The 11378-nt window shown below is 52.4% G+C and overlaps 1 protein-coding gene across 2 annotated transcripts; it reads left to right on the forward strand.

Annotated features, from left to right (window-relative positions):
- The first annotated feature begins 66 nt into the window (after positions 1–66).
- Positions 67–8839, forward strand: FKBP8 (FK506 binding protein 8, 38kDa). 2 transcript variants are annotated; one of them, XM_004688607.2, is made up of 9 exons: positions 67–88; positions 1293–1630; positions 3824–3993; positions 4276–4364; positions 4664–4884; positions 5429–5601; positions 7244–7321; positions 7812–7943; positions 8308–8839. In XM_004688607.2, the coding sequence occupies exons 2-9, from the start codon at positions 1318–1320 to the stop codon at positions 8392–8394; spliced, it is 1263 nt and encodes a 420-aa protein (XP_004688664.1). In that variant the 5' UTR covers positions 67–88; positions 1293–1317; the 3' UTR covers positions 8395–8839. The 2 variants fall into 2 exon arrangements, with proteins under 2 accessions (XP_004688664.1, XP_012584673.1); XM_012729219.1 differs by having other exon boundaries at positions 4667–4884.
- The last annotated feature ends 2539 nt before the right edge of the window (positions 8840–11378 follow it).

The following is an 11378-nucleotide window of genomic DNA, read 5'->3' on the forward strand; positions in this document are numbered from 1 at the left end:
GCGGCCGATGGGCGGGACGAAGGGCCGCGGGGGAGGCGAGCGCGAGGGGTGGAGGGGGGGAACGACGCCGGGGTCGGGATGTCAGAGGGTGTGCGACCTGTGGGGTGGTGGGAGGCGACGTGGGGGGGATGGTGGGAGCCTAGGGGAGACTGCGGGGGTACCGGAGGCAGAGACGTGCAGAGTCGGGGCGCCTAAGGGGTGCGGGGGTCGTGGGCCCCAGACTGGTGGCGTCAAACAGGCCTAGGGCGTTGGGGACCTAGGGGAGAGACTGATGGGGGCCAGGTCTAAGTAGGGGGAATCTGGAGGGCTCAAGGTGCTGTGGGCTAGGGAAGGGGCGCCTGGGGACACCGGGTGTTTACGGGGCGATGGAGCAGCTGTGGGGGGAGTTAGCCTGGGTTGGGGGTGGTGGTTGGGGGAGAGAGGGAGGGCAATTTGTGCGTGCGCAGGGGATTGTGGGGGTGAGGGCTGTGAGGGTCTCAGAAAATGGGGCTTGAGCTCCGAAGGAGTGGGCAGGTGAGGGCTAGGGAGAGGATGCTGGTTGAGAGCCTCCTCTGAGTTTGGGGCCTGGGGAAGATGAGTCTGAAGGATGCCTTGGGAGGGGGTAGTCACCCTTCCTGGAAGGGAGTCTACTTTAAGAGTGGTCAGGAGGCCTGAAGGGAGGGTTTAGGCCTCTCTGGTATTATTTGGGGTGGTGCTGTTAGTATTAAGTTCAAGATATGGAAGGAAGAGGCATGGGTTTCTGGGTGGTGGGAAGTTAACAGGGGCTTCCCTTTGGAGAAGGAGCAGCTGGAGGTGGGGAGGGATCCCTGGAAAGGATTCAGTTTCCTTTCTCTTGGGTTTAAAAAATAGCCTACCCAAGACATCAGGGTCAGTCCTACTGAAGAAATCCCAGTATCCCCTCTGGGCATTTAATCAGATAAAGCCCCAGATTCAAATCCAGCCCTTAATGTTTCCTCTGCTCCTTGACGTGATCAAATGACTTGACTCTGTCCCTCAGTTTCTTTTTCTGAAAACTGTAGGGGACATTCCCTGTTCTTGGGGTATTTATAAAGATCAAATAATAATTAGCCTTGGCAGTAGCTAACACTGTTTGAATGTGATGCCCAGGGCTGGATGCCTGCATGGTGAAGGCCCAGGACCAGCCAGTTACTGCTGTATCCACAGTGCAGAGGAGGAAAGGAGCAGTGCTTTTCCATTTCATAGCAAGTTGTGGGCTTGGGACAACGGTGCTGAGAATTTGAGGGACTGGATAGGGTTCTTACCCCAATTTATTCCCCCCTCCTCCCCACCAGGGCCAATTCCCGTCCCCCCAGCAGCATGGCATCCTGTGCCGAGCCCTCTGCCATGGGCCCTGAGCCTGCTGCCCCACCTCCTGCTGGGGTCCCGCCGCTTGAGGACTTCGAGGTGCTGGATGGGGTAGAAGATGCAGAGGGTGAGGAGGAGGAGGAGGAGGAGGAGGAGGAAGAAGAGGAAGAAGAAGATCTGAGCGAGCTGCCACCACTTGAGGATGTGGGGCAGCCTCCACTGGAGGAGGCTGAGCAGCCTGGGGCCTTAGCCCGAGAGTTCCTGGCTGCCATGGAGCCTGAGCCTGAGCCCGCCCCTGCCCCGGACGAATGGCTGGACATCCTGGGTAAGGAACAGGGGTGGCTTGGGTTGACCCATAGCACCCAGATATCTCAGGTTTAGGGATGACGTTGGCCCAGGCCTCTGCTCCCCTGAGTCTCATTTCCTGGTGTCTGCTGTGAAGTAGGTTGAAAGTTAAACATGTGGTAACCACTGTGATCGCCTGACACAGGCAACTGCTTGAGACACTATGAACCAAATGTGTGTAATACATATACACACACACACGTGTACACCGAGGTGCTGTGTCCCTGTTTCCCAGAGCTGCTGATAGCAGCTCAGAGTGGCTGAATCACCTGCCTAGGGCCACACAGCAAGGATGCTAGGCCCTGGTGAGCTCCCAACCCCTACTGCTGTGTTTTTTAGCTTTTCTCTGCTGACTGTCCAGTCCCTGAAAAATAAGTCCTGAGGTCAGATAGATCTGGGGAACATTCCATTTTATGTAGTCTACTACTCAAGAAGTGAAGGAAAATGAGCCTATACTTGTGTTCCCGATGTCCTCTGTGGTAGAAACTATGGAAGCTAAAGGAATGTATTGCTCCCAGTGCTAATACCTAATATAGTAAATAATGCTAATGTCCACACAAATAACAATAAAATAGCATTACTACTACCAGTAGTACTAATGATACTAAAGTGAAGGTGTCAGGTGATATTGACACTAATAAGACAGAATTGTTGCTATTAAAATCACTTAGCTACTGTTAAAAACGTTACTACTTAGGTGAGACCAAGACTGGTTTCTTATTTTATCCTCACAACAACCCCATCATGTAATTTTTACCATATTTCCATTTTAAAGATTGATTTAATTAATTTATTTATCCATATAAGAACTGGGGTGCAGGTCAGAGGTGGGGATAGTTAGAGGATCCACCAGAGACAGAATGGGGAGCAGAACAGGCAGATTGACTGAAATACACTGCTGAGGGGAGCAGCAGGTGAGATGAGATAGGTCTGCTGTGCCATGTGGGTCAGCTCCCTGGCTGGGGATCAAGCTTCTGCTATAGTGGCTGCAGATAGCTTCATAATCTTGAGACTTAACCCCTACATCACCAGGAAGGCCCCTTGTCCCCATTTTAGATGGGGAAATTAAGGTTCAGAGGTGGAGGTGCTTGGATTAGGTCACACAGTCTCTTTTCCTATATTGGAGTTTGGGACATTCTCTACTGATACCAAGAACTGCCCTACTGTCCTCTGAGCAAGTCTGGTTTTGTCCATTTATATGCAAGCTGACTGCTTTCTGAGCAGCCAGGACAAGGGAACTGAGGCAATGACAGGAGAGTCTAGCCTCAGAGGCAGCACCCTATCTGCAAATCTACCATTAGTGCACAGAAACCTTAAAACACAATGTCCCTTGGGATCTGCAGACTGGATGTGGTACAAGTGGAGGAGCAACCCTGAAATTGGGAATGCTTTAGAATGTTCCAAAATATAAATAGATATCTCCTTGTCGTTAACTTTAGATTAGGGGCCACTCAGACTTACATGTATTTCAGACCAGTGGGATATCACAGAAGGCAGGCGAACGTTAGAACTGCTTGCTTACTGTCTGAGCCCTTGATGAGCCCCAGTGGATGTAGGTGACAGCAGGTGACGATGGTATAGGGTTCCTTGAGCAGATAACTGAGGCTTCTGGGCTTTGTGCTGTGTGTTAGCTGTGGCCATTTTACCATTTCTTCAAAGGCTTGGGGTGTCAAGAGACTCCATGGTCTCCTGGGAACTGTGGGGTTTTGAGAACTGCTTTTGTTTATAGATCTTTGATTCTGTTTAATCTATGAATTCAGTGACATGGTGCTTTGATGGCGGACACCGGTGGTGTCACAGGCTCTTGCTCCCTGGGCATTGCCAGGGTACCATCATTGCTGCATTTCATGACTGAGTCAGTGGAAGCCCAAATGTCACAGATTGTGATTGGAGTGGGGCACCAGAGTCTGTTTTCCAGCTGGTCCTGCTGCCCTAAATATGTGGCTCAGTCCTTGAGCCAGTTTTTAGGGTCTGCTTTATCACCCCCAAATCCATTCTTTTCAGCTAGAGTTACTGAAGTCCAGAGGCAGGGTTTATCTGCCCAGTGAGTGGCAGAGTAGCAGTTAGAAGCTCTGCTTTTCTCCACCCCCTGGGACAAGTGGAGCTGGGGGTGGTCGCCCTTTAAGATCGCCTGGTGACTGGGTGACAGGCTGCATGTCCTCACCCTTGGCAGGCAATGGGCTGTTGAGGAAGAAGACGCTGGTCCCAGGCCCACCTGGCTCTAGCCGTCCAGCTAAGGGCCAAGTAGTCACTGTGCAGCTGCAGACGTCTCTTGAGAATGGCACCCGGGTGCAGGAGGAGCCTGAGCTGGTGTTCACCTTGGGGGACTGTGATGTCATCCAGGTGGGATAGGGTATGGGGAGCTAGGGTGGGGGATGTGAGATGGGGAGCTGGGGGTACTGGGGCAGGATGGTTGGGGGAGTTTGGAGGGTCAGGGACTAGACTAAATATGGGAGGTGAGATGGAGAGGTAGGAGGTGCCTAAGTGGGTCATAACTGAACTATGGGGGTGGGGCTAGGAGTGAGTTGGAGGGATAGGGCTAGGTGGGCCGGTGACAGGGCTGGGTGGGTATGATGCCCCACATTGCACCTGGGCGCCCCTTGACTCTTGTTCCTATACTCCTAGGCCTTGGATCTCAGTGTCCCACTCATGGATGTTGGGGAGACAGCGATGGTTACGGCTGACTCCAAGTACTGTTATGGCCCCCAGGGCAGGTGAGTGCTAACTGCCGTTTGGGGCCGAGGGTTGGGAATGTGGGCAAGGCAGATGGCCCTCTCCTCTGGGTCATCTGCTTGCCCATTTTATAGAAAGGGAAATTGAGGAAAGGCAGTTTATTGATCTAGTGAAGGAGCCCTCAGGGTGGGAATTAGCTTCCCTTGGGTTGTGCTGGGAATGGGTGGTAGGGGGCCACCCGCAGAACTCATTCTCTTTCCCACTTGAGTCACCCCAGTGTGCCCGAGGTACAGTCAGGGTGATGGCCAGGTCTGAGTGCTGCCCTTGCCCCACTCCCCAGCAGGAGCCCGTATATCCCCCCGCACGCAGCCCTGTGCCTGGAGGTGACTCTGAAGACTGCAGTGGATGGGCCTGACCTGGAGATGCTCACGGGGCAGGAGCGAGTGGCCCTGGCCAACCGGAAGCGGGAGTGTGGCAATGCCCACTACCAGCGGGCTGACTTTGTGCTGGCTGCCAACTCTTATGACCTCGCCATCAAGGCCATTACCTCCAGCGCCAAAGGTGACAGCCACCTGCCTTGCAAAGGCATCTCCTAGTGCCACAAATCTCAAGACACAGAAAGCCTCAGACTCAGAATGTCTGGAACGTTCCAAAATATGGATAGATGCTCAGCTGTTCTTAACATTTAGACTCGGCTCCATATCAGATTTGTGATCTGTTCCACACCAGCAGAACATGTTGGCCTGGGAGTGACTTCAGATGGGGTCCGTCTCTGTGCCTCATGTTTAAGCACTCACTTCCTTAGGTTCTGTTCTGTAGATTCCTCGAGGGTGCCCTGAGGATGGGGGAATCTTGGCCTATGTTAGATCTGGGAAAACAGACTAGAAAGGCTTGAGGTACCCCTTGCAATAGCTGGGAGTTTGAGCTCCTCCCTCTGCTGACTATTGAGTGCTCAGTGACAGCTCCCCACCCCTGTCTCCTTTGCCTCCAGGTTCAGTGGGGGTGGCCTTGGCTTGGATCGCACAGTGGGTGGGGAGTGTGCTTTCCGGAAGGATGGGGGGTGGTCAGGTAGCAGCTGCCAGGACTGAGTGCTGTCCTCCCACAGTGGACATGACATTCGAGGAGGAGGAACAACTCCTGCAGCTGAAGGTGAAGTGTCTGAACAACCTGGCAGCCTCGCAGCTGAAGCTAGACCACTACCGCGCAGCACTGCGCTCCTGCAGCCTGGTGCTCGAACACCAGCCTGACAACATTAAGGCGCTCTTCCGCAAGGGCAAGGTGGGCCATGCTTCTTGGATGAGTGGGCCATGGGTGGGCAGGCCATTGGCAGTTGAGACATGGGCGATGGGACATAGGCAGGACATGGGCTATTACCAGGTAAACTGGCTCAGAGCAGTGAAGTTAGTCCTGGATTTGAAACGGGCACAGGTGTCAGCCGGCTGAGCTCTCTGGGTATTGGGGGTGGAGAATGAAGCCATTGCAGGGATTTAACTTAAATCGCAGCAGTTCACTGAGACCAGATTTGAACTTGGGTTTTATGTTCTTCCACCCCCACACACTGCCCTCTGGCCTAGTGGCAACTGCTCCTTGCTTGTAATTCCGTGGCTCCTGTCTCCCTTGTGGTAAGAAAGCCAAGTTCCTCTGCAGCCACTGGGGCTCTGAGCTATCTGCTCCTTCCCTTGCCATCATTCTGCACCTCACTTGTTGCTTCTCTCCGTCCTGCCCAGCCGCCTCACTTCTATTGCCAGGCCAGGTCTGCCACCCCCTCGGCACCTTTGCACAGACTGTGGCCTTAGCTTGTGACATCCTTATCACACATGCCTCCATGGGACTCTCCCACGCATCCTCAGGTTTTTGCTCTGATGTCACCTTTCTAGGAACCCCTTTTTGCCACCCCACCCTCTTCCTTGTCCTGTCCTCACATTTCCCATGTCACTTCATCTTGACCCTCCTCTACCTTCTAGAGGGCAAGATTTTGTGTGACTGCTATATCTCTAGCTTTGCACAGAAGTAAATTTGGTCTGTGCAAACTTGACCCTGATACCCATTTCCATTCACCTTTACCTTGGGGACTTTTTGCACCTTCTACCAGTAAACACTGTGTCACCTAATGTATTTGTGAGAGGTCTGAGCAGCATATTTTAAATAGTTGCTTTGTATAGAATTCTGCATATAAACATGGGGGAAGGGAGATGATATCCCTGTTCTTGAAAGGTTCAGAATCTTCCTGAGGGCAGTGGGACTCTGCTCTGCAGTTTTATACGTGTTTGGTTCAGGTGGTAGAAACCTACTCAACCAGATTTAAACAGAAAGGGCTGATGGTTGTTGCTGCCAACTCTGAGGCAGTTGACTTCAGGCATTGCTGGATGCAGGCTTCCACAGTGTTGCAAGGATCCAGTTTCAGTATTAGGGACTTCCCTCTCAGACCCTTTTTCCAGGGTGACCAGGATGGTCCCTCCTGTCCCCTTCCATTCCCCCTGCCCACCCCACCCCCACAAAAAAAACCCAAACAACTCTAAGCTTTATCTTCTACTCAGCACCTGCCATCCAATATTCTAGCAGAGGCCAGGCAGGATCTCACTGCTGGTTGAGCCATTTGTTGGCCCTGAATCCTTCAATATGGTTACGACTTTTGAAATACCTAGTTGATCTCTCTGGTGTGTAAGGGAGGAAAAGGTGGGGCCATGTCCTGGATCCCCAGCTCAGGCTGAGATAGACCTGTAAGAGAAGGAGCAGGTTGGGGAGAGGGTATGATACAGAGCCCTTTAGCATGCTCATGCTGTCAGGGCTCAGGAGAACATTGGGGTCAGAAAACTTCAGAGATAGATTTGGGATGTATTGAAGTAGCCGGGAGCCTGGAGGGCCGGATCTTTTGCAGAAAAGTGTAACCTAGTGCAGTATGACCCACTTGCCCTCACAGGTGCTGGCCCAGCAAGGCGAGTACAGCGAGGCCATTCCCATTCTGAGGGCAGCCCTCAAGCTGGAACCTTCTAACAAGGTGAGCAAAAAAGAGGTTCCCTGGGGCTTGCCTGCCAACCTTTCAGGAAAGTTCTCCTGTAGTCTATCCCTTGTCCTTGGCTCTGTGGTTGTCCTTGTCTGTGGTTCTCTCTGTTGTGTTCCCACCTGGGCAGTGGTGGGTGACTCAAGGGCCTTAGCCAGTCGCTGAGAGGTAGTTTGTGCTCATCCCCAGGGGTCCTAAGGTCCAGGGATTCTAGTAACCAGACTAATGCCAATGTCTTCAGTTTTTCTGACCACCTTTCTAGAGCCTTTCTGACCACCTTTTCTCTGCTCCAGTCACTGGATTCCTAGGGAGATGGAGATGGCAGCTCCCCCCACTTTATTGAGCCCCAGAGGAAGGCAGACAACACCTGTGTCCCGTGGGTTCCAGCCCCAATGGGCCCCTGACCCCCAGAAAATCAGAGCACCAATGATGAGTCAGGTTGACTTGTTGCCATGTGCTCTCATCTGACTGATGCCAATTCTTGTAGACGATCCATGCAGAGCTCTCGAAGCTGGTGAAGAAGCATGCAGCCCAGCGGAGCACAGAGACCGCTCTATACCGGAAAATGCTGGGCAATCCCAGTCGACTGCCTGCCAAGTGCCCTGGCAAGGGTGCCTGGGTGAGCTGGGGCCAGAGGGCTCGGGGCTCGCAGAGGAGGGGCAGCGGCTTTGGGCTAGGCATATACTCAGAGTTCGTTCCTTCATTTTGCACACATTGATGTTCTCATCAACTGGCTGTGCCCACTGTGACAGGGTCACAGAAAGGCCAGAGCAGAAAACAAGCTCAGCCAGAGGGCTCAGGGTGAATGGTGGCTCTTTGCCAGGGGAGGATGTCCCATAGATGGGGACAGTTTGACTTGAGTAGGAGTTTTCCTACAGGCAGGAAAGGCAGGTCAGACAATGGTTTGCCGGTATTTGTAGCTGAGGTCCAGGATGTAAGTCTTGACCAACTTCTAGCCTCCTCTTCCCTCCCTTTATCTACAGTCCATTCCATGGAAGTGGCTGTTTGGGGCAACCGCCGTTGCCCTGGGGGGCGTGGCTCTCTCTGTGGTCATCGCTGCCAGGAACTGACTGCCCAGGAGGCTGCAACCCCTCTGCGTACTATGGACCCCACCCCGCGCTCCTCAATGCCCCCAGGCTCCCTGTCCACTGCCTTCTCTGAACCTAGCCCCCTCCTCGAGGGCAGGGGCAGCAAGGTTTGGGGGTTATGTGGCCCAGTGAACAGGAGGGGCTGAAGCTCTGTAGGGAGAGTGAGGTAGAATCTGGGCCCCATGTCTAGCTGGGAGGGAGGGGGCCCTTATTCCTCCAGACCCAATTCCCAATCCATCTCCACCCGCTGGGTCAGGTTCCAATAGGGGCCCACCTCAGTTTTTCCTTCCCAACAGGCCTCGGGGCAGCCCTTCCCCCATTCTGTCCCTGTCCAATGCCAAATCTTCCGGGCCCCCCCCCCAGGCTCCACTCCTCCTCCCCCCTCCCCCACAGTGAAATAAAGCCTCCCACCCCGCATTCTGCTGGTTCCGGAGCCTCCTTTCATGGCCGCCGCCGCCACCAAGGCAGGGTCAGATAGTCTGCTCTCGCCTGGAGTTATACAGCATTTCAGGTGGGTTGAGCTGGGGCTAGAGGAGTTGTACTGTCTCCTCTTGGGTCAGCACAAACCTGCAAAAGTCAGGTGAGGTGATGGGGTGCCCAGCCACTCTTCATGGTAACCTATACCCATATCTGCCATTATTCCACCCTGAACTCTGATGCCTAACATGGAAAGGGGGATCTAAGCAGGGGTCCCACTGAGACCTGGGCACCTACAGGGGTCCAGTTGGTTAAAGAGGTTTGGTGGGATGTGGTGTTTTAAGGTTGATATGGGTGGGTAGTCAGCACAGCTGGGCCCTGCAGGGCCACAGGGAGTGGGGTGATTCCAGGAGCCCTCTCCCCACCCCCTGCCCCCCAATCTCCTCACAACCCAGGCTTGTGTTCCATAAGTGTGACCTACCATCACTGCTAGGACAGAGAGCAGGCAGCTGAACCTTGACAGGCCAGACACGCAGGCCTTCCCTCTGCTTCACTCAGCCTCCAGGGTGTTCAAGAACTAGATCCCCATAGGAGTCCTGCCTGCCCCTTCAAAGCCTGTGAGGGGATGCCATTGACCACAGCCACCCAGTAGAAGGTGGTGGTAAGGCTACAAACCCACTCTTTGCTCTTCTTGCTGCCAGGTCACTTGAATGACTCATGGCACAAATCTAGGGATGATTTGAACCTGAACTTTTGCACCATCTTTCAGTCTCTTTGTTGTCACCTTGCCCTCACACTGGACTGGGGTCTCTGGGAGACTCTAGGGATAGGCCTAGATCCCAGACAGGATACTCACTTTCCTTAGTCCTGCTGACAGTTCCCAGTTTTTCAGGAAGTTGGCCTGAGTGATGACCACAAGACAGTAGGTCAGCCATGGAGACCTCCCCTAGCTTGTCACCACCCCTGTCATTGTTGAGTGCTCACCATGTGTCTGCATGGCCTTGGTCCATTAGGTACCCACAATGCTGCATTCTGTGTCCTGCTTATGTACATTCTAAGAACAAGTCCTTTGTCAGAGTGATATGTTCTGAATGTTTTTCCAACTCTGGCTGACTGGCTTGCTTTTTTGTTACAGATGTAAAGGTGTTTTAGATTTTGATAAAGTCCAATTTTTTAGATTTCTTTTTCCATTCCTGTGCTTTGAGTGTAGGCAGTATTTGCTGGGCCTGAGTTTGTAAAGACTTTTAAGGTTTTCTTTTAAGTGTTTTTATAGCTTTAGCTTTTATCTGCTATGAGTTAACATTTATATGTGGTGCAAGGTTGGGGTCAACTTTTTCCAAGTGGCTTTTGTTCCCGAAACATCTGGGAGTGACTTTTTCTTAATGAATTACTGGGGCAACTTTGTCAAAAAGCTAACCACACATGCACTGGTCTTAGCTACTCTCTGCTCTTTGCTGAGGGCCTTTGAGGCCTGTTGGCAGGTCCCATGCTATCCTGAAAGCCAGCTTTTTAGTAACAGGAGTAAGCAGTGTGTTGATTTGTTTTTTGGGTATTCATCCTTAATAATGAGGGGTGGGAAGCCAAGGTGTCTAGGACCAGGGGCACTGAAGTCATCTTGAAGGCACAGGAGGCCTTTGGAAGCTTTTGGAGGGAAACTCCTGTTGCTGGCATGACATGTGCAAAAGTACTGGTGGACAGTGGGTGATATGCCCAGAGGACAACAGGATCACACCCAAACTTACTGATGCCTCTTGTGTGGTACTGTGTTTGACTGTGACTCAGCCTGGCTTTTCCTTTGAGGAAGAAACTCACAACAGGCTTGTACAGTGGAACAAGCTTTGTGGTGTGTGCATGCATGCGCGTGTGTGTGTGTTCACACTACTTGACCACTTTGATGGGATCTTTGTGTGCCTGCATCTGTGTCACCCTAGCTTTGTGGGGGTAAGGCTGGCTTCAGTCACCCAGACGGGACCATCCGTGGCCCTGTGTGCCTGCTGCCTATTTTTCATGGTGGAACTCTCTTTCCGCTCCACCATGAAATGGGACTGACTTCCCACCTGGATCTGCAGTCAAGGCCTGACCAATCAGAACACTGTCATCCCCTGACTTTAGTGATTGACTCTTGAATGTTATATGACCCTCAATGAGCCAATCAATCTGGTACTTCTGCTGGAGCTCTGGGGAGTTGCTGAGCTGGTGGATAGATACCTGATGCTGCTGTACTTATCTTTGCCTCTGTGATGAGGAAGCCTCACTCAAAATGAAGCCCACCCAGAGAGAGAGCTGAGAAAAGAGAGGCTAAGTCATGTGACCCATTCAGCTCCGGCTATACCTGCAGTCTGTCATTTCTTCAGTCTTTTTTGTGAACTTATGATGGTGCTACATCATGACAAATCATAGGTTTATCATTTCTGATAGGTTGAAGATCCTCACTGACTATTTTTTTTTTAAAGATTTATTTATTTGTACATACAGAACTGGGGTACAGGCCAGAGGCTCAGGGGTGGCGAGAGGCTTCACCAGAGACAGAATGGGGAGCAGAACAGGCA

The sequence above is a fragment of the Condylura cristata genome, unplaced genomic scaffold, assembly GCF_000260355.1.
Source record: "Condylura cristata isolate star-nosed mole 26May11 unplaced genomic scaffold, ConCri1.0 scaffold00024, whole genome shotgun sequence".
NCBI classification, from domain to species: Eukaryota; Metazoa; Chordata; class Mammalia; order Eulipotyphla; family Talpidae; genus Condylura; species Condylura cristata.